Genomic DNA, 23,647 nt, shown 5'->3' with positions numbered 1-23,647 from the left:
CTCATGAGAATTAAATCTGTATCTCCCCCTCGCCATCTTAGTTTAATTGTTTTTAAGACAAAAAAAATCCTTGGACCTTCTCTACATAGAGGTTGCCCTTTCTTTTCCCCCTCTGTCTGCCAGCGGCAACTTTGTTTCGTTCAGTTCATTTTTTTTTGCTTTAGCCACTGTGGTTGTCTTTCGCGCTGTTTCACCCTCCTGTTTTCATCCATCAGCTTTCCCGTGCTCTTTCTGTAGATACATGCCACCATATACCTATATTTTCATAATCATTAGCTTTACTTTTTGCCCACACGTGCACGGGTACCTTGTTTCCTCTCTTTTTCTTTCCATGGCGGTTCACCTTTCTTATTTCTGAGACCCACGGTTCTTTGCACAGTTCCTCCTCCTCTTGATTTTGTTTTTTTGGTCATGTGGCTTAGTTTACCATTTGCACATACTAGCACATGATTACACTCTCTCTCACACCACATCGTCTTCTATATCCCATGTATACGGAAGGTACAATTTATCTGTCATTTCATCTGGGTTTTTTTTGTCTTTTTATCCTAGCGCGTTTGTCTGTGCCTTTTTAAGGGCTCGTATGCTCTCTGCGTCGCTGTTGTACCTCTTTGGTATTTTGGTATGTATGGATCCGTTCCTTTTTATCACTATTTGTTTGTATTCCATACTTACACTTGATCGTGATGGTGCCTGTATTTTTAGTCATATTTTTCATTTTTTTTCATTCTTTTATGTATCTGCATCAGTTATGTTTTTGGAATTTGAACCTTAATTTAATTTCTTCTTGATATCATTATATTGTTACAATGCAACTTTGTTACCTTGTGTGGTTTTTTTTTTATGCATAGTTTTTATTGATGATGTTTGCATTTATATTATTAATTTACTAAGTGTGTCCCTATTATCACAATTTCTTTTATATTTTGTTATAACCTTTGTTTTTATGATTTATTATTATTTATTGCATTTGTATCCCACATTTTCCCACCTATTTGCAGGCTCAATGTGGTTTACAGAGTTTTGTTATGACATGTTCATTCCAGGATGTCAGATACACTTAGTATCTGTACACTTACAATTAGTATCGTATTTTTTGGACTATAAGACGCACCGGACCATAAGACGCACCTAGGTTTTAGAGGAGGGAAATAGGAAAAAAAAAAATTTGCTTTTTCCCTTCTCTAAAACCTAGGTGCTCCGGTGCGTCTTGTTCGAATCCCTCCCTCCAAGTTCGGGATCGCCCTCAGGGTTACCTCCTCCCCCCCTCCCCGGCCCTGTCACCACCTCTCCCCTTACTCACGCGATCTTCCCTGGTGGTCTAGTGACGTCGGGGCAGGAAAGAGCCCCCTCTTTCCTGCCCAGCGCGCTGCTCTCCATCCTCCTGTATGCATTGCTGCCTGACGGTCTCGGCGAGATTCAAAATGGCCGCCGAGAATTGAAGTCTCGGCGGCCATTTTGAATCTCGCCGAGATCGTCAGGCTGCATACAGGAGGATGGAGAGCAGCGCGCTGGGCAGGAAAGAGGGGGCTCTTTCCTGCCCCGACGTCACTAGACCACCAAGGAAGATCACGTGAGTAGGGAGAAGTGGTGACAGGGCCGGGGGGGAGGGCGATCCTGAACTCGGAGGGAGGGCGGGCGGCCTGCCGGCCAGCCAGCCAGCCGGCCAAATCTCTACCTTCGGACTATAAGACGCACCCCCCATTTTCCTCCCAAATTTTTTTGGGAAAAAGTGCGGCTTATAGTCCGAAAAATACGGTAATATGCAGAGATAAAGTAAGGGAAAAGAGAAGGAAGGTGTTAAGCAGGATAGTGTAGAAGGTGGCCTTTAATAACTTGGTGGGTTGGTGAAGTAGTTTTGTAAAGTTATGGATTCTCTTTGTAGGCCTTGTTGAAGAGGTGTGTCTTCAGCGATTTGCGAAAGTTAGTTATTTCATCAGTGGATTTCAGGGCTGTAGGTAATGCATTCCACAGCTGTGTGCTCATGTAGGAAAAGGTGGTGGCGTGTGTCAGCTTGTATTTTAGTCCTTTACAGCTAGGGAAGTGTAAATTGAGGAATTTGCAGGCTGATCTTATGGCATTTCTGGGACGCAGGTCCACAAGGTTTAGCATGTAGATTGGGGTGTCTGGGTGGATGATTTTGTGTACAATCGTGCAGATCTTGAACGCAATGTGTTCCTTGAGTGGGAGCCAATGCAGTTTCTCTCTTAGGGGTTTTGCACTTTCGTATTTAGTTTTTCCAAATATGAGTCTGGCTGCGGTATTCTGGGCTGTTTGGAGTTTTTGATAGTCTGTTCTTTGCAGCCAGCGTACAGTGCATTGCAGTAATCCAGATGACTTATTACCATTGACTGTACCAAGGTCCGGAAGATGTATCTCGGGAAGAAAGATTTAATTCTTTTGAGTTTCCACATGGAGTGGAACATCTTTTTTGTCGTATTCTTCACGTGTGCATCGAGTGTGAGGTTTCGATCGATGGTAACTCCAAGAATTTTCAAATTTTGCAAGACGGGAAGAGAACAGTATGGTGTGGTTATGGTGGAGTAATTGTTTGTGTTGTGTTGAGAAGTGAGTATAAGGCATTGTGTTTTATCTGCATTGAGTTTCAGCTGGAATGCATCCGCCCAGGAGTGCATGGTTTGGAGGCTTTGGTTGATCTCGTTGGTGATTTTGTTTAGATCATGTTTGAACGGGATACAAATCATAACATCGTCTGCGTATATGTAAAGGTTGAGGTTTTGATTGGCTAGAAGTTTGGCTAAAGGTATCATCATTAGAATGAAGAGAGTTGGTGAGAGGGGGGATCCCTGGGGGTGATATGTCCGCATTCGTTTTTACTTGGTTTTAAGCATTGATTTTTATGTTTTTAGACCCCTGAGGAAGGCTTGTTGCTGCAACACAGACCGTTAGGGTCCCAATAAACTGTTTTGACACTCTTACTTCCTGTTTGGGCTGGTCATTTGGACTTGGTTCTGCTTCCACCCTTTAGTGTTCTGCCCGGAGGAAATGCCATTTGCTCAGTAGAGTGTATTTCTCCCCGGACCGTGCCCACCATGCAGGTCTTTTCCAGTCCCCCGATTGTCTGAAATGCTGGTCTGGGGTGGACATGTTGGAGCATTCATTTTGGAGCTGTCCAACTATTCAAGGTTTTTGGTCCCAGGTAGTGAGGTATCTGGGTGCCTTACGGGGGTGACACGTTTGCTTTACTCCTGCTGGGGTCCTTTTTGCCTGTTTTCTTATTAGTGGCCAGTTGGCCAAAGGAGACTGTTTGTTTTTAACTAAGGCAGGTCTTCTTGGACGGAAATATATTTTGCAATGCTGGACCACTCCCACACTGCCGTCGTTTTGGCAATGGAGAAATGTGCTGTATTCTTATAACCCTGGAGGCTGTGGACGCTAGATGCTCTTTTAAGCGTAAAAAGTTATTCTTAGAGATTTAGGAGTCTATTTACAATCCCTACCTCATAGAGTTCGCAGCCTGAACATTATAAGTACATAAGTACATAAGCATCGCCATGCTGGGACAGACCAAATGTCCATAGAGCCCAGCACCCTGTCACTGACAGCAGCCAAAAGAACAAGCAATTTGTCCTGCCTATCCTAGAAATACTGTATTCCCTCGTCCATTCAATAACATTCTATGGCTTTTTCCTTCAGGAAGCCGTCCAACCCTTTTTTGAAGTCCGCTAATAAGTTGTAAGTTGTCCCTCAGTCATCCTTAAGGTGGATGGGGGTGGGTGTTGGTCCTTGTAGAAGGGGTGTGGGTGCAAGTGGGTTGGGTAGGAGTTTTTTTGTTTTGACTGCTCAGGGTTTGTTTCATGGTGGCTGCTGCTTTGTCCCTGTTTTTGTTTTCTGTATTATCCCTTGGGGAGAGTTTGGGGCTAAGTGTGTGGGGATTATTTTGTAAACTAGTTCGTTTGTTAAGGTTTTATGCCTAACTCACAAAACCCTATACCTTGGTACCCCAACTTATCTTGTTTCCGTACTAACACCCTACACCCCCTCTCGTGCCCTTCGCTCACTAGATTCTTACCAGCTAGTTCTTCCCACTCCCAGAATTGCACACTATTAATCCACCCGTTTTTTTTTTTTTTTGCTTTTTATTTTCTTGCTCCTTCGCTGTGGAATTCCCTCATTTCCAATCTGAATTGTTGTTTATTAAGTTCAAAGTTTTGTTGAAAACTTTTGTTAGATATGGCTTTCAGATCTCCCCCATGACAGTTTGGGGTTCAGGATGGTCTGTCTGGTCATCAGCTCAATATGTGTTCTTAGACTCCTACAGTGTATGTTTGAATGATTCTTGTTGACTGGTCTTTGCTTTCCTATTTTAGTGTGGCATTCGTCTCAATTTTATATATATTTTATATTTCGTTAGACGCTATGACCTGCAATCAGAGATAGCAGGATATCAAATCTTTTAATAAAAATAAACATACTTGATGACAGAATTTCATTTATTGTTCTTCTTTGGATTCTCTTTGTTAACTTGCTTTTGTGTGCTTCCATTGCTGTTCTGCATTTCTTATCTCATCAATAAAAACATTGAATCCGAAGAACAGTCTTTTGAAATTTGCCACATACAGGTTCGCAGCATTTGGGGGCATGGGGGACCCCATGGCAGTGCCTTTCACTGCAGGAAAATTTGATTCTGAAAACAGAAGTAATTTTGTGTCATGGCTACTGTCACCAAGGTTAAAATAAAGCGATTAGGAATGCATTTAATAGTTGTTCTTTTCTTAAGCATTTCTTCAACAATAAGAAGTGCCTCTAATTGTGGAATATTGGTGTAAAGCGCATCTGTGTCAAGTGTCACCAGCAATGTGTCCTCTAAAATCACCATCAAAGTCTTTAAGCAACTGAATCATGTGAGAAGAATCCCTGACAAAGGATTATATTCGTGCAACACAAGGACATAGAAAAATGTCTACAAATTTGGAGAGTGGCCCAAGGATTGACCCGTTTCCAGAAATAATAGGGCATCAAGGAGGGTGGGTAATAGATTTATGTGTTTTAGATAGATAGTAGGGATGACTGGATTTTTGACGGTAAGAAAATCCTTCTCATTAGTGGTGATGAATCCTGTGTCCAAAGCTATCTTTAATAGTTGTCCAATCTCAGTTTGTAACTTTGCAGTAGGATCGTGATCTAACTTGATGTAATACTGGACCTCTCATTCTATCTCCACAATATAATTGATACGTCTGTTATAACTATGCCGCCTCCTTTATCGGCTAGCTTAGAACAACAACAAAGTTATGGGACAGCATGTCAAGTGCTGTATTCTCTTCTTTCGTCAAACTGAAGTAACATCTGCATCGAATACGCCTTTCCAGGTCCTCTATTTCTTTGATCATACATCTATTGAAAGCCAAAATAGAAGGATCAGCTGAGCCTGGTGGTAGCCACTTAGAGGATCTATTGGAGTTAGATGAATCCGTCTGGCCAGTCTACTTGTCTGAAAAGTGATAGATAATCTGTAATTTCCTGTTAAAGCAAAATAAATCCACACGGGTCTGAAAAGTTTGATAGGAGGTGGTGGGTACAAATGAAAGTCCTTTCTGTAGTACTCGAATTTGGGTGTCTGTCAAAAACCAGTTTAAGAACATAACAGCAGCTATGTAGCCCAGCAGTGGCCAATGTAGGTCACAAGTACCTAATACCAATGCAAACCAGGGTTCTCTCAAGTTAACTTGACTCTGCCAAGAAAATATAAATAGAGAGCCGAGGAATTCGAAAAAATCCTCACTTAAAGTACTCAATCACAAATGTTTGTGTGAAATGGAGATATTCTCAGAGGTTTATACTCACCCAAGTGGACAGCCCACAGTAAGTAGGCTATTCCTAGAGGGTGGATGGGTTTCTCTATCATGGAATGTCTCCAAGTGTTTTTTTTCAATGACACCTGTTGAGCAAACCTTTTGCTCCCAATTTCCAAAAACGTGTAAATGATTAATAATATGTTACACAATAAGCTCTCAATTTATATCTCCATACATATCCTGAATTGAACAAGGGCGCACTATCTCATACTACATAATACATTTTCCAATCAACAAATGTGCTAAAGAAGCCTAAAGCCTTGCTAACTATGTGCTGCTCTTTTTAATTTCTCATGCATTCTCTAATGAATTAACTGGCATGGGCTGAAATATCAGGGCTGGTGTGCTAGCTCTCCTGAACGCTACGGAGAAGCCCCGAGTTACATGACAGACTTGATCGACTTATAGAAATACATCTGAATCAACACGATCTTATCTAAATCTGCCCTACCCAAGCTGCAAAGGACTTAATTACAAAACAACTTACGCATCTAGTTTTTCTTATATAAGCACACAACTGTGGAACGCACTACCAAAAGCCTTGAAAATGACGTACGACCACCTAAACGTCCGGAAATCACTAAAAACCAACCTGTTTAAAAAGGCATACCCTACCGATCCAACTTAAATGCCTAATCTCTGCAACACAACCAAACTAAAGCACATAATGGACATAACACAACTCTTCTGTTCTCCGATTCCCTAATGTGGCTGTGCCACATGAACTTGATCTTACCACAACATCACCCTGTATTTGTTCACAGCGGAGCCTGCAAAGGCCTCTCCGGTACTATGTAAGCCACATTGAGCCTACAAATAGGTGGGAAAATGTGGGATACAAATGTAACAAATAAATAAATTCCTAGCATCCTGTCTGCTTTTTTGGCCGCCACAGCACACTGGGCAGAAGATTTCCTAGGTCTCTTTCTTGAGTGCCTTCTCCTTAAGTGGATCCTAGTATCAGATAACTATAATTTGGATTATTCTTCCCAAGGTGCATCACTTTGCATTTGTCTAAATTAAATTTCATCTGCCATTTGGATGCCCAGTCTTCCAGTTTCCTAAGGTTTTCCTGCAATTTTTCACAATCTGCATGTGTTTTTGAATGGTTTTGTGTCATCTGCAGAATTAATCACCTCACTCATTCAGATTTCCAGATCATTTATAAATATGTTAAATAGCACCAGTCCCAGTACAGACAGTGGCGTACCTAGGGTAGTTGACACCCGGGGCCGGTCATTTTTTAACACCCCCCCTCTCCAAAATCTAGTACTAGGCATGCCGAGAATACAAAACACTCAGGACCTATAGAGCAATTCTAGCATACCATAAGCAGTAATTTCTACAAGTCACACAAGGAAAAGGAAAGCATCTTAAACACTACAGTGAGCACTAGAACATCAATTCACCTACTGTAAAACAAAACCAGGCAGAATAACACAGATCGTCCATCTTGCACAGTCAATGCCAACCGAAAGCCATGTCTTTTTCACAAACACAGATACACCCTAATCCACTATAGAATAAGCAATAATAAACTTTCTATTTAGACAAAAATTAAACTGAACCCCCAAGATGCCAGACTCTGCATACAATGCAACACCACAGAAACAGAAAATGTCCCCTAGTACTGTGCAAAATATAAAGACAGCAGATGTAAATTTGAAAAAACTAACAAATACCAATCACCACTTTACAAATTAACAAATAGAAATAAAACAAATACAGAAAATAAAATACCACCATTTTATTGGACTAATACATTTAGCTTTCAGAGGCCAAAACATCCTTCTTCGGGTCAATACAGTATAGAGTTGTTACAATATCCTATCCAGACCTGAGGAAGGGGGTTTTGTTCTCCGAAAGTTAGCCAAAATGTATTAAAATTAGTCCAATAAAAAGATTACCTTGTTTACATGTTCTATTATAAACATTAACACAGCTACAATACTACTTTATCCTAAAGCAAAAAAAATAAAAATATATATTTTATTTACAGTTTGTTGTCTCTGGTTTCTGCTTTCCTCATCTTCTTTTCACTGTCTTCCTTCCATCCAGCATCTGTCTTTCTTCTCTGTCTGCCATCCAGTGTCTGCCCTCTCTGCTGTCCCCTCCATCCAATGTCTGCCCTCTCTCCCATCTACATCTGCCCTCTATCTCTGCCCCTTCCATCCACCATCTGCCCCTGTCTGCCCTCTCTCTCTCCCCCTTCCATTCACTCTCTCCCCTTCTATCGCTTCCATCCACTGTCTGCCCTTTCTCTCTGTCCGCTCAATCCACCATTTGCCCTCCCTCTCCCATCCATCTAGGGTATGCCCTCCCTCTCACTCCCCCTTCCATCCAGGATCTGTCCCCTCTGCCCCTTTTTTCCAGCTCCTAGTTCCAGCCCCACTATCCCACCAGTCCCCAGTTTCAGCCCCAGTCCTTGTCTCCCACCAGTCCCGAGCTTTAGCCCCCAGCCACTTCTCCCTGTCCCCTTTTTAGCCCCCAGTTTCAACTCCAGCCCTTTTCTGTCACCAGTCCTGAGCTTCAGCCCTAGCCACTTCTCCCTGTCTCCTTTTCAGCCCCCAGTCCCCACAATTTCAGCCCCTGCTGCCTTTCAGCCCCCAGTCCCAGTACTAGCCCCCTTATCCCACCTACCCTCCTTCAGTCCCCAGTTTCAGCCACCTTCATCCACATGCCTTGCCCCCCTTTTTAACCCGACCCATTCTCCCACCTGACCCAGGCATGCCCCATTTTCCATCATGACCCCTTCTCAGACCCCAGTTCCAGCCCCCTTTTCCCATTTGAGAGCCCCCTCCTCCCATCTGAGAACCCCTCCCCACCCCACCCCACCCCACCCCTTCTCCCATCTGAGAACCCCCAGAACACCCCTCTCCTCTCCCATTTGAGAACCTCCACCCCACCCCAGTCCCCTTCTTCCATCTGGAAACCCCCTCCCCACTCCAGTCCCCTTCTCCCATCTGAAAACCCCCTCCCCATCTAAGAACCCCCAGAACACCCCTCTCCCATCTGAGAACCCCCTCCCCACCCCAGTCCCCTTCTCCCATATGAAAACCCCCTCCCCATGTGAGAACCCCCACAATACCCCTCTCCCATCTGAGGACCCCGACCCGACTCTCCTGCTCCCACCCTACCTTTAAAAAAATTATTTTGAAGCGTCGTTGCAGGCAGCGCCTCGCGTCTGCCCTGCAGAAGTAAATCTCTTCGCTTCGAAGTTCGTCGTCGTCGGGCCTCACTATGTCCCGCCCTCCTCTGAGGAAACTTCCTATTTCCGCAGAATACCGGAGAGCTACATTTAAATATAATATAAACGAGGTCTGTGGTATTCCCTGCACGCTCATGCCAGACCCCCTCTGATCATCCGCGCTGGTTAAATGCAGGCGCTATTCTGATGCTAGTGGCCTCTGGCACCCACATTTAGTTTTAATCATTGGGTCCTCAATCTCCGCTATGGCCTTGTCTTCCCTGAGTGCTGCTTCCTGATCTAACGTTCCCACAGATTCACTTGCAAGCTTCCTGCTTCTGATATTCCTAAAAAAAAGTGTTGCTATGAGTTTTAAAAAGATTACATATCAGTATCTCATTGCTATCTATGGTCAAATGTATCTGCCACATCCTCTCCCTCTGCCGCTGGTGGGGTAAAAGGACGATGGATATTGTGCAAGATAATTCCTCAGGTTCTGTATAGGATAATTCCATTATTCATATACTCTGTTGCCTAGGGTTGTAGAAGTAGTTGGCCATATTTTCTTTAAAAAATCATTGTGGGTATTGTCGTCAATGGCAGCCTGAGAAGTAGCTCATAACTGGGAGTGTGAGATGTGGAGGGTTCTCCTGAATCACTTCTGATTCTTTTGCAGCTTCTCATTTCTCTGAAAAAATCTTGTCAAGTATTGGAAACTTCCGGGCTTGAACTAGAATGAGCATGACTGTGTGGTATTTCTGGCTTGCAGTACTGTGTGGGAGCGCCAGACTGTGAGTTTTTCGGATAATTATTTTGGCGATTGCTGGCTGCAGACAGCTTATAATGGCATACTGATATAGGACACAGTGTGATAATAAATATATAGACCACTATGAAGGTCTTCAGATTCTGACGCATGCCTTTTTGTGGCTGAAATATGATCCATGTCGAATCTATTAAAGATGAGTAAAGTGTTCACAGTACCTTTGTTGTGGACTTTTTTTCTTTTGGTCACCTTCACTGAGTTTTTCTCTTGTGTGTCACCCGTGGAGAGTAGTTCTTTGCTTTCTGCTCGCAATTTAATGAGCACCATCTTCCTCTTCCTCTTCCATCAACTGAGGAAGGCCTGCCTTCTCCAACTATGTGTCCAGTCAGTCAATAAATTTGGGGCTCCTTCACCTGGAGTCAACCACTCATTCAATGAGTCTCACTAACCTTATGTTACTCCTATGGGACGGTGGTTTTGCAGTTATTTTAATGTATTTTCCTCTCTGGTTTCTTGACACGTGGGTCCTCAGACTCTCAGTGCGCAGTGCCAGCACATCCAGGTTCTCATTAGCTCTCCAGTTGACTGGTTATATCTAGAGCTTCCTCTACTTGGAAAGCCTTCAGCTGTTGTAGGATTCACTCACCAGCCTCCTAGGTTCTCTTAGGCCTGTTGTGCCGGTGTCCCACCTCTGTTGCAGTCTGTAGGCCCCTGCCATGCTTCTCTGGTTTCTTGGAGGTAGTCGGTGATCTGCCCAGTTTTCTATCTTTCTGCCCTGATCCACTGAGTTGTCAAGCTGATCCTGCTCAAAATCACCAAGGGTGCTGAGGAAAGTTTTTTCAATTAGCATGAACGGAGGCTGATGAATGTTGCCTCAGAAAAAGACTGATATTGCCAGATGATGTTTCTTCAAACTTAAGATGATTTCAGTTTGATATTTACAAAATCAGCTCTACGGTTCTTGTACACTCACTTGGTCATTTTGAGACTAGACTACTGTTATAGCCTCTTATCTGTTATATATACTCTGATTCTCTATTCCATCAGTGTGATTGTAGTTGTATTATATTGTAAGCCACATTGAGCCTGCAAATAGGTGGGAAAATGTGGGATATAAATGCAGCAAAATAAATAAAATAAAATTATACAGAGCAAGGGTATCTGATATCAAACAGCTCCAATACATCCAAAATATGGCAGTAAAACTTATCACAGGCTCATGCAAATACAATCACATGACCCTACTCCTGTGCAAAAAGCACTGGTAACCATTATCTCTCCAAATGACCTTTAAAATCCTTGCTATTACACATAAGGTCCATTTCTCTGGATCGCCAACCGCTGTAGCGCTATAGAAATAAGTAGTAGTAGTAATTCTTTATTGCCCGGACAGAACCCTCAGATCCTCACAATGTAACTTGCTAATGATTCCCTCTTTTCAACATCTATGCTATGACTTTCCATTGAAAGATTTTCAGCATCACAAGCACCATTTTATGGAACACTCTCCCTACCAACCTTCATCTGGAACAATCATTTGAGAAATTTAGGACCAATCTAAAAACTTTTCTATTCCCTAATGCCTTTTCAGCTCAGTAAGCCCTCAATGGAAGGGGTCTGGATGTCCTGCAATACTAGCTCTGTAGTTCCTATTTCTTATTTCCTTCCCTTTCTTATGGTGGTTCTCTCTTTCTTCACCTCCAGCTATATACGCTTTCTCAACTCCTTAAGTTTGATTTACTGTAAACTTCTCTGAAAGTTTTACTCATGGGTGGTATATCAAACTCTTAATAAACTTGAAACTTTCTGTTGCCCCGCTCCTGTAGCCAAAAGGCTTTTAAGATGTCTGTTGTCCCACATCATAGTCCTATGGTGACGACATGGTGAATGGGGTAAATTCAAAATAAGGACAGGTCCATATTTAAAGGCAATTTGGAACCAATGCTTGGAATTATGAGTTTGTGAAGTGATCTTGAACTTGATTTTTATCATATTTGAGCATCCTATTTTTTTTTTAAAGATTTTGAAGAAGTTTCTTGTGGATATTAACCTTTTTAAGATTTTTGATTTCCTCCTTTTATGAGGTATAATATAATTTAATATAGTTTGGCACCAGGTGCCACCCAATGATGAAAACCAGTGAAGGAATTCAGCAAGACATAGGCTATACATAGATGATCCCTATATGGGAAGAAAATGGAATAAAAGTATAGAGTTTTTCCACTCAAAAAAAGAGCATAGAGAGAAGGGGTAACCTGCACCGAGTGACAGTGCAACCCTGGTCATCTTGCTGGGCAGAGTGGATGGACCATGTTGGTTTTTATCTGCCTTCATTTACTATGTTACAATCCCATGCAGCTTTTCTGCTTTCACTGTGAACTGGTGCATGTCATCGCTGCACCAGGAAATCACGGAACGAGAAATAAGAAAAATTGCATTAATCCTGATGCCCTAATTAGTCTACACTGTTTTTGTTGGGCTGGGTATTAATATTGCCAGGGCTTATCTTTCCTATACCCCAAATTGTGCAGGAGTGGTGGTTGTTACTTTGTACTGCAAGGCCTAAAGCAGTCTTTCTTTTGCTTTGAAGCTCTCACCTGTCTGCATTCTGAGATTTATGATCATTCACTGGTAATACTGAATTAATTTCTCAGTGTTAAATTATTCTTTTCTTGTCTTTCAGGATTTGATTGTTCTACGGGACGGCTTTGATCTACTGACGCCCAAGGTTAGAGGGGGAACATCTGTGCCACTAGCTGCATGTTTGTGAAACCAATAAGGCTGAGTCCATATGACTCTTGGCCTGGACACTGCCTTTTGAATTTTTGTCAGCACCAGCAGCCCTTACCTCTGACCAGATGTGATGCTGTGGAGACCCAGAGCTGGTACCCACATGCTGGTCTGATCACAAAAGAAGATGAAATGACGCTGGCAGCAGACAAATACAGAGTGTGCAAATGCAGGACAAGTTGCTTCAAAACAGCCTTGTTTGTACAAGTCAGTTCTGCAACACCTTGGCCATTCTAGTAAAGGAAGCATTTACACATACACACAACTCTGCCAGTGTACTTCAATCCTTCTTTGTTGCATTCCCTGTTATTCCAATACTGGGACACACATACACAGCGTTACCACTGCATCTCAAGCCTGACCTCCAGCACACTGTGCTATTCCTACTGGGACACACACACAGACAGCACTGCCGCTGCCATTGCCTCTTAATCCTGCTCTGAACCAAGCCCTGCTGGTCCAGCAGTGTGACTCCACTGAGGTCTTGATTTATTGTGTCTTTCCTGTTTAATGGAGTTTTTTATTCCCCCCTTTTAACTTATTTTAATGTATTGTACACTGATTAGATATGACACCAAATTCTTCTTCTTAAGAATTTACTATCCTGACCATCAGACGAACTGTCTGGCTGGCTTGCAGTCTAAAAGAAAGGATTAAGGTACTGTAGTTTGACAGGACAAGACACAGTGGGATAGGGGGGTAGAACTACAATAACGAATAGGATAGTGGGGAGAGGGAGGAACACAGGAGCTGTGCGTTTTTGTAGTCAGGGCTTTTTCTGAGGACAAACAGGCCTTCCATATTCTCACATCTGGGTGACATCATCCGACGGAGCCCAGTGTGGATGTTGACTAGCGAGATGATTGTAGAAATTTCAACCAGTGTTCCATCACACATGTGCTGGTTTCAGGTCCCTCAGTCTTCGTTTTTCCTTGGGGCAGGGAGGACATTCTTTGTGTTCTCCTCACAGTGTGTTTTTTTTCTCTACTATTGCAGTACCTTCCTGTGTGGGTATTTTTGTTCCTTTTGCAATTCTTTTATCCTTCATCTTCTGTTACCTTTTATGGTTTAATCTTTTTATTGACACTGAGAAAATGACAAAACAATAAGAAGCAAAACTGTCAAATAATATTCAGGTGTCAACCTTTTTACAGAAATACTGCCCGCCCACAAACCCTTCCCCCATACCCACTAAACCCATCTCCCTGCTACCCTCCCAGGGCCGTTAAGTTAACAATTCAAATATTTAGTAGATAACTATGGGGTCTCAGTGTCAGGGTCCCCAAAAAAGGTTCCCAAATAGCCTGAAAGTGCTGACTAGAAGAGTGCGAAAAGTCTTTAACCCAAAGTCGCTTCATTCTCATTTGAGTGATCAACAGAATTCTCCTGTGTTGCAATGTAGGGCCTCAAGTGTGCAGGCCACACAGTAAGTATCTGTAATGCCATCAAAAGGTTATATCTTTAAAAACCTTGGAAACCTTTACTCTTATGTTCCACTGGCATAGAAGCCCTAAACAGCAAAAGCAACTTCTTAGGAAGTATACAATCCCATAGGCACTGACAGTCTGCAGTACTTATTATTATTTATTATTATTTTATTTGTTACATTTGTACCCCACATTTTCCCATCTATTTGCAGGCTCAATATGGCTTACATAGTACCGGTGATGAAAATAGATACAGAGTGATGTGATTATCGAAAGAGATTATGTGTTACAAAACTAGGAGATTGTAGAGAAGAAGAGTTATATAGTGTTCATTCCGGGCTTTGGTTTCGTTGTGTTGCTGGGTTCAGGCACTTAAGTTGGGTCAGTGGGGTATGCCTTTTCGAACAGATTGGTCTTTAGTGATTTCCGGAAGTTAAGGTGTTTGTACGTTGTTTTTATGACTTTCGGTAGTGTATTCCACAGTTGCGTGCATATATAGGAGAAGCTGGATCCGTAAATTGATTTGTACTTGAGTCCTTTGCAGCTAGGGTAGTGAAGATACTCGTGATGGTCCAATTGTGTTTCTGGTTGGCAGGTCTATAAGCCCTGAAACGTGTCCAAGCGTCGTGACAAGTGTCCTGCACTTAGGACAGGCACCAGAAGATGAAAAGCCCGCGCTCCGGGCTTGGTGAGGTGAGATATATAGTCAAAGAGCAAATTTGTAAAGAGTTTCACGGTGTGCCATATTCACCATATGCTTGTGTAGTCCCAAAATAAAGTCTCATAACTGGATGGGCATGAGTCACACCTGTAAGTCAGTAGACCACAGAGCAGCTATATGTTCAAAGTCAATCTCTGTCTCGGTGTTCTGCAGGAATTTATGATGAAATGAAAGGAGGACCCTCTGGTGGGCTCTCAGGGTCAGAGCCTCTGATAGTTTCCTGCACATCCTCTATGAGATTTGTCCACTTCAGCTACTGAATATAGCAGCGAAGCTGAAAGTAGGCATAGTAATCCTGAGCTGGCAATGAATATTCCTGCTGGAGATCCTGTAAGGACTTCATTTTACCCTCCTCAGTGAGGACCTGCAGTAAGTAGCACACACCCCGATGTGCCTAATGTGCAAAGACAGTGTGACTTTGTCCAGGTGGAAAAGCAGGATTACCTTGTATGGAAAAATAAGGGGTTGTGCAAAGAAGTGGTGTCACCTGCACAATCAGTGCCAGACTTCCTTGGCAGTTCTCAATAAAGGACATGTCCATAGAGCTCACGGCGGCAATCCGCCTGTAGTATTTAACGCAACACTGAAGTGAAGATCTGGCAATAGGCAAATTTCCAAGGATGACACCGAAAAACTGTTAGTATACCTAAACCAATCATTAATGTGGCACATGCCACTAGCCACATTGAGTTACCTAAGGTTAAGAAGACCCATCCCATTGAGAGCCTGCGAGGTCTACAGAACTGTTAAGGGCAATTGAAGCTTTTTACGATGCCACAAATATTTCTGCAGATCCTGCCAAACTGCATGTTTATCTCTTTTGTAAGGAAATATAGGCAACATTTGAAATAAGTAAAGCCATTTGGGTGCCACGAGCATATTAGTGTAAATAAATGTATATGCCCCCAAAGAAACAAAGGAAAAGTTGGCCAAGTTTGTAGTTTCCTCAATATGTCTTGCCTCATTGAGCAAACGTTGAGGGAATACAAAGTGGACAAATCCTTTGGGAGCATCGCCCCCAAATACTGCAAAGACTGTTCAACCCATGTAAAAGAAAAGGGACCTTTTCAGCGTGTGTGAATAGTTGGAATGATTGGTAAAGCCACTGACTTTGCATATTCAGACTAAACCCTGAGAGCCTACCAAAAGTCATTAATACTTTCTGCAAGGAGGGCAAAGCCTTGTATGGTTTGGTCAAGAGAAGTACCAAATCTTCAGCATACGCTAAAATTTTGTTCTGATGATCCTGGAGGGTCTACGCCAGAGATTCTCCCATCCCTTTCGATGACCAATATCAACGGTTCTAGAGAGAGAACAAATAAAAGGGGCAACGGGGGCATCCCTGCAGCATGCTCAAGAAAATTGGGAAAGAAGGTGTTCATTCTCCATTAACCGGGCCCTAGCATCCTGATATAAGGCCCCTATAGCTTGAAGGTACCAGCCTTGGATCCCCACCCCCTCTAACATGGCAAATAGATGGGACCATTTCTCAGTATCTAAATTGAGCCCCATGGCTGGGATATCATGGACCTGACAATAACTCATAGCAATTAAAATTTTCTGCATATTTACCACCAATTGATGTTCGAGGACAAAGCCCACTTGTGACCCTCCCATCAACTGAGGTAAGTGTTCTGCCAGCTGGTTTGCAAGTATTTTGGACAGAAGCTTAATGTCTACGTTCAGGAGGGAAATTGGCCTATAAGAATCAGCCAATTCCCTAGGTTTATTCGGCTTTGGAATTAAAGTGATGAGAGCCATGTTGGCCTAGCAGGGGAAGCACCCTGTTGCACCACCTCTGTGTAATATACTAAAAGAAGTTTCAAGAGAGACAATTGCAAGATCTTGTAGAAATCCCCAGAAAATCCATCCTCCCTGGGAACTAAGTAAGATTTCAAAGATTTGATTGCTGCCTGGAGTTCTTTTCCCTGTATGGGAATATACAAAGCTTGTACCATCTCAGGCGCCAACTACATAAGAATATAAGAGTAGCCATACTGGGTCAGACCAATGGTCCATCTAGCCCAGTTTCCTGTTTTCCATAAGTGGTCAAGCCAGGTCACAAGTACCTGGCAGAAACCAAAATCATGGCAACACTCCATACTACAAATCTCACGGCAAGCAGTTGCTTCCCATATCTGTCTCAATAGCAGACTATGGACTTTTCCTCCAGGATTTTGTCCAAATCTTTTTTAACCAGATACACTAACCACTGTTACTACATCCTCCGGCAAAGAGTTCTAGAGCTTAACTATTCATTGAGTGAAAAAATATGTCGTCCTATTTGTTTTAAAAGTATTTCCATGTAACTTCCTTGAGTGTCCCCTAGTCTTTGTAGTTTTGGAACGAGTAAAAAAATTGATTTACTTCTACACCACTCAGTATTTTGTAGACCTCAATCATATCTCCCCTCATCCATCTCTTTTCCAAATTGAAGAGCCCTGATCTCTTTAGCCTTTTCTCATAAGAGAGGAGTTCCACCCCCTTTATCATTTTGGTCCTTCTTTGAACCTTTTCTAATTCTGCTATATCTTTTTTGAGATGCGGTGACCAGAACTGAACGCAATACTCAAGGTGCGGTCGCACCATGGAGCGATACAAAGGCATTATAGTATTTTCGATCTTACTTGCCATCCTTTCCCTAGCATCCTGTTTGCTTTTTTGGCTGCCGCCCACACTGAGTAGAGGATTTCAGTATATTATCTACGACGACTCCTAGATTTTTTTCTTGAGTGCTGACCCCCAAGGTGTACCCTAGCATCAAGTAACTATGATTCAGATTATTCTTTTCAACGTGCATCACCTTGCATTTGCCCACACTAAATTTCATCTGCCATTTGGATGCACAGTCTTCCAATTTCCTAAGGTCTTCCTGCAATATTTATAAGTCCACACATGTTTTAACAACCTTGAATAGTTTTGTATCATCTGCAAATTTAATCAACTCACTCATTGTTCCAATTTCCATATAATTTATAAATATGTTAAATAGCACCGGTCCCAATGCCGATCCCTGCAGCACTCCACTGTTCACCCTCCTCCATTAACAGAAATGACCATTTAACCCTACCCTCTGTTTTCTGTCCCGTAACCAATTTCTAATCCACATCAGAATCTTGCCTCCTATCTCATGACTCTAATTTTCTCATGAGGAACTTTATCAAAAGTTTTCTGAAAATCTAGATATACTACATCAACCAGCTCACCTTTATCTACATGTTTATTTATGCCTTCAAAGATGTAAATTTCAAATATTCCATTCACTACATTACAAATTAACAACTACAAATAAAACAATTAGCACAGCTACCACACTACTTTTATCTTAAAATAAAAATCTTTTTTTTACCTTTTTTGTCTGGCCACGTACTTCTTTTCATTTGAGTTGGTCCCAGTCTCTGGTTCCTAATTTCCTCCTCTTCTCTTAACTGTACTGCCAGGATTTCCTGTTTGTCATTTTTCTCTCTTCCTTTTCCTTTCTTTGATTTTATTTTCTGCCTCTATCCACGTTCAGTTCTTTCTTACTATCCAATCTTCAATTTACCTGTTTTGACTGTGTCTACCTACAGCTTGTCCCTCTGTCTCCTCTCCACTTCCATCCAGAATCTCTCCCCTTGCCCCCTCCCTCCCCCATCCAGCATCTCTCCCCTTGCCCCTTCTCCCATCCAGCATCTCTCCCTTTGCCCCCTCTCTCCCCATCTAGCATTTCTCCCCTTGCCTCCTCCCTTCCCATCCAACAATTCTCCTAGGGCCGCTGCCGCTTCTCCCAATGAGCAGCAGCAGCGGGCAAACCAAGGAGTAAAAGGAGCGAGGCCATAGTGCTCCGGAACTGGAGGAGATTTGCTCTGATCAAGAAAGCACAAACCGTTTACTCTTCCAAGATAAACAAGGTGTTCTCAACACAGGCTGTGTTTTGGTGTAAAAGCCTTCATCAGGAGAACACTGCTGAGTCTTAAAACCTTATTCTTCTCAATAAGAATTGTAATTATATCATGGAATTGATGCTGATAAAAGCTTCAAAGTTCAAACCGCTGGCGTGCCCGCCAAATAAAAACATCATCCAGTTGTTAGAATCATTGTAGGTAAGAGCCACAACGTACAAGCCGCTAGCAGACCCGCCAGCTGGAGCTGGAGTTAAGAAAGTATCTGGCCAGGGGTACTTACAATTCTTTTGATATTGCATCCAGACTCTCTGCCGTAGGTGTGGTGATGTGTAGACTCTCATGGTTGCGTGTTTGTGACATGGAACCAGTGGTTCAGGAGAGGTTGGTGGATGTACCTTGCCGAAGAGACAATCTTTTTGGGGACAAGGTAGAATAGGTCACTGACCTCATAAAGGAACATACGGATACTATTGTGATAAGTATGGGTAATGCCCCACCAAGAAGAGGCCACCAGAGGGAGCTCTCATGATGAAAAGTCTGTAAAAGGATATAAAAAGTGTCACTAGAGGAATCTATAGGCCAGGGAGGGCCCATAGCAGAGGGAAGAGGATGGTTCCCCTTTAGAAGGAAGCACCCTGGAGAAAGTTCTGGACCCTTCTAGAAGTAGGAGGAGGGGCCCAGAAGGGATGGGCTGGGCTATTAGCATCTATATAAAAGGCAATTCCTGGAAAAAGGTATCCAGAGAAGGAAGGACACCCGGGAGAAGCAAGAAGAATGGAGTCCTGGAGGCAACCTAAGTGGCCGGTTGGAACGGGCTGCGAACCCCGGGGTGTGGACCCCTAAGGAGGTTGGATTGGAGAGAAGGATTTCCATTGAAGGCCTGGGGATGCTTGAGGCAGGAAGCCACATCCTGGAGCAGGAATAGGTACTCAAGGCAAACGTACTTACCTTGAAGTTGGTGCCGTATAAGTGTTGCAGCTACGCTAGGGATCCTAGTATGAGGCAACATTGGGTCATTTTAAACTAAAAATTGGACTAACAACTGAGGGTGGAGGTCAGGACCATATGGTTATGGAGAAAGTTAAATTCCTGTCCATGGGGTGGAGGCTGTTTAACTGAGACCCCAATGTTTTTTTCTTATAAGAAGCGCCAGGGGGCACATAAGACATATGAGAACTGTTGTGTAATCCATGAAGAACTTTCCAGGAGGTGTTCGGACTGGATGACTGGGGGTGTGGAAAAGCCACCCAGAGAGTAAAGAGGACCCCTAGCCCTAACACTGAAGGTACTAGCTGCTGTAGTTGAGAGCTATCTCTGAGCGCTTTCTGATTGGCACTGGAGCGGGCAGTACACTATCCAGTCTTTTATTCACCAACCTCCATTTGTAGTCTCATTTTCTAGGAGGTTTTCAAGTGGGCCTAGGCGATGACCATACTACTCTCAAAGGCATAGGTTTCCACCACTTTCTCTCTCTGCTCAGCAGCCCCAGTCCCAGCCAGCTCCCTAGTCAAAATTCCAGCCAGCTCCCCAGTCAATGTAAGGGATGAGCTTTTGACTGGCTCCAGGAGAGCATATCCGCAGTTCAAGTAACCATCCTGGATGGCCTACCGGTAGGGGGAAGTTGAATTTTTTCCAGCTAAAATGGCTCCTTCTAACATCCAACCAGTGGGTTCTTCAGTTAGTCTGTCTCAGTTACACCCTGCATTGTCATAGTGACCACCAAATTGCCCACGAAGAACATCGTTCATCAGCTTTCAGCACAAGCAGGTATTTGTACAGAAAATCTCCGTCCTTCTACAGGCCAATGCAGTCAAACTCGTGCTTCCAGGAGAAGGGAAGGGATTCTATCCAGGTACTTCCTTTGTGCCCAGAAAGATAAGGGGATTTCGTCCCATCCTAGACCTAGGGGCCGTGAACAAATTCCTTGTCAAAGAAAAGTTTAGGATGATTTTCCTGGGCAACCTACTTCCCATGGTTCAGTGGGAATCGAACCCAGTTTGCCAGGATCAAAGCTCATTGCACTAACCATTAGGCTACTCCTCCACCAACTGGGTCCCAACCGCCTCTGGGTGATTCTCCCACTCTCAAATTATCCCCAAATGATCTCTGATGGTCTAGCAACCAATTCTCCCCCTTACCCCGGTACCTCCGTGTTGGAAGAGGGCGTAGTACTCCCTCCGCTTTCAGCACTGCCTTGAAAATGGTGGTGCCCTGTCCAGAGCATCCTGGGATATGCTGGGTGTGGCTTCCCTACCATATAAGGGAGTTTCTCCCTTATATGGTAGGGAAGCCCAGTGCATTGCACCACCATTTTGAAGGTGGTGCTAGGAGTGCTACTTCTTCATCCAACACGAGGTACCAGGGGGAGGGGGAGTTGGCTACTAGACCACCATGATAGGTGGGGGTTGGTTTTGCAGTCCACTTGGGCCATCAGGGTTTTTGGGGGGGGGGTTAGGGGGGCTGGAAATCCAGTGGATCTCCAGCCCCCTGCCCCCATTTTGCTGTTTTGGTGGAGAGGCACTAGGCACAGGGGTTCCGGGGGTCCAGTGGATCTCTATCTCCTTTATTTGACAGATTCGGGCTTTTGAAAGCCCGGACCTGTCAAACAAGTGCGGGAGGATTATACCTGAGCGCATGCTTAGGCACAGTCCTCCCACACTTTTACCCCTATGATCAGAGCTAATAGCGTGCCGAAATGTGCATGCTATTAGCTCTGATCATAGGGTGTTATTGCCCCGCAATGTTCTGGCGCTAATTTTAGAGCACTGTTTGGAACAGTGCAGGGCTTCTGATCATCGGGGCATTAGTGCACCTCAGTCCTGACCTACAGCAGCCTCTGATGTTCATAGTAAAAGTTGAAAGTCAGGCAATAGTTTTTGAGATTTCCATATATGAAAAGCTAATATATACCAACCCATATGTTATCACCTAACCCCATACAAAAGTGAGAACTTGTTTATTTGTAAGTGAATCTGAATCAGTGCCAGTGATTGTGATGTGTTGTTTCTTCATCTTCATGCAATTCTCTTCTCTGCCTTCCATCAGCTTGCCAGGGTGATTAGCCGACTGGCTGAATTTGCTGAGAAATATGCTGACTTACCCACCTTGGGCTTCACCCACTACCAGTAAGTGCCTGGTGTTGTGTTGCCATGTACCAGCTTCAGTTTAATGACTACACTCTTATATCCTCTCCCAACAATAGCCTCTCCCTTTTATTTACAACAGACCACCTACACTTGTCTACCGTTTGAGGCTATAGCTTGACCAGCCCTCGTCCACTTTTTGATATTCTAATTTGTGCCAACATCAGCCGTAACAAGTAACAATCGGGGATAGCTCATGGATGATGCAGAGGGATGTGAGCCATGTGCAGACTCATTGGGCAGGAATCCTCATGGTACAGCTGACTCAGCATGTGGCTCTACCGTGAGACTACGCCTCCATAAATATCACAGCATGCTACAAGCAACAAGCATGCAAATTACTGCCGCGTTAAAATTGCAGCAGTAATCCACAGCTCAGTGTGAATATTAACCTTCTTGTCAGTACCTGAGCTGTGATTGGATCAGGCCATGTCAGAAAATGTGACATTTAAAAAAAAAAAGTGCTGGAGGTCTGCACCAGCCCCTGATCTCCCCCTCCCCCTCCCCCACCCCTGATTAATATACCAATCCAGGTATAATTTCCCTTGTATCTAGTTACTCTCCAATCCCCAAAGGGGACCAGCTCCAGCCAGCCTCCCACCCCCCCCACCAGAGCCCATCAGCCCCCTCTGTCCTTCCCTGCTTAAAAATGTCTACCTAGCGGGGGGAGGCAAGATGGTGGCCATGTGAGAAGTAAGGGAAGCAGCTCCAGATTGAAAATTTTGCTTCCTGATGCCTAAAAGAAGAGGCAAGCAACGCACTAGCCCTGTGATGCAGTCTGTGCCTTCGGTGGGAACGCTGGATCGCTTCCTGCAGATGAGTGTTCTGACAGGAGCTTCTTTGCTGCCGGTGAGTCTGGGGAGAGGACTGCCATTCTCCCGGCTTGAAGCCGAAACATCTTTTAGCCCCGAGACGCACAAACCCCCTCTGATGCCGGCGGAAACCCCGAGAGTGGCTCTGGAGACATCGGATGCCAAAGTATCGACAGTCCCCGCGTTTGGAATGGCGGGTGACGGAGGGGAGAATATTCTTGGGGAGAACCAACTGGTATTAGAGAGTCAGCCATCGAGGGAGCTAACGGTTGAATCTGCTCTACAAAGTAAGTCTTTTTTGCCTCAGAAACCAGAGACTATAACTTTGGACACAATATGGCAAGCCCTTGTGGGCTTAGAATCTTCCTTTTCACAAAACTTTACTTCAATAAACCAACAATTCAACTATATGTTTGAAAAAATACCAACACTGGAAAAAAAAATTATTACCATGGACAAGGATATTGAAAAAAATTCTAAGACTATACAAGATTGTCAACAGATCCAAGTTAATATGATTTAAAAAAATCTTTACCTTCAAAACAAGATTGAACTCTTGGAAAACTATAAAGGTCTAATACTCTTAGGCTTATACATTTTCCTAGGCAACTATCAATCTCACCTCTTATAACTTTTAAAAAATTCTTAACAGAGGTCTTAAATTCCTGAACAGTCACATCCTCCTATATCTAAAATATATTATATATCACCTTTCCTGAAGAAAGATTTAGACCAAGGAAATAGACTTGATGTGCCTGTGGAAGCCTTAGATACTTCAAATACTTGAAGACGATAAAGTGGGACTGACAACTGCCACACTTAAAGTAACTTTTATTTTACAACCTGATAGAGACTGGATACTTAAGCAATATTTTCTTAATAGAGATCAAAATTTCCTGGAATGCAAAATAAGAATGTACCCAAATGTCTCTAAAATTACACAGAAGAAAAGGCAAGAGTTTCTTAAATTGCATCCAAAAGCTTTGCAGTTGGGTGCCTTATTTTGGTTAAATTTTCCTTGCAAATGTGTTCTAAAGTTAAACTCTGTTAAATATGTGTTTTTTGACTCTAAACAACTGAACTCTTTCTTAGAAACCA

The 23,647-nt window shown here is 43.4% G+C and overlaps 1 protein-coding gene across 1 annotated transcript in view; it reads left to right on the top strand.

Moving 5' to 3' along the window:
• Positions 1-23,647, top strand: part of ADSL (adenylosuccinate lyase) — a 163,636-nt gene that overhangs the window by 48,744 nt on the left and 91,245 nt on the right. The window contains exons 3-4 of the mRNA XM_030210566.1: positions 12,456-12,500; positions 21,640-21,719. Coding sequence (XP_030066426.1) covers positions 12,456-12,500; positions 21,640-21,719 — 125 coding nt within the window. The remainder of the gene's footprint in view (positions 1-12,455; positions 12,501-21,639; positions 21,720-23,647) is intronic.

Source organism: Microcaecilia unicolor, chromosome 1, assembly GCF_901765095.1.
Source record: "Microcaecilia unicolor chromosome 1, aMicUni1.1, whole genome shotgun sequence".
NCBI classification, from domain to species: domain Eukaryota; kingdom Metazoa; phylum Chordata; class Amphibia; order Gymnophiona; family Siphonopidae; genus Microcaecilia; species Microcaecilia unicolor.
The sequence above is the reverse complement of the archived record's forward strand: the minus strand, read 5'-3'. Positions and strand labels throughout refer to the sequence as shown.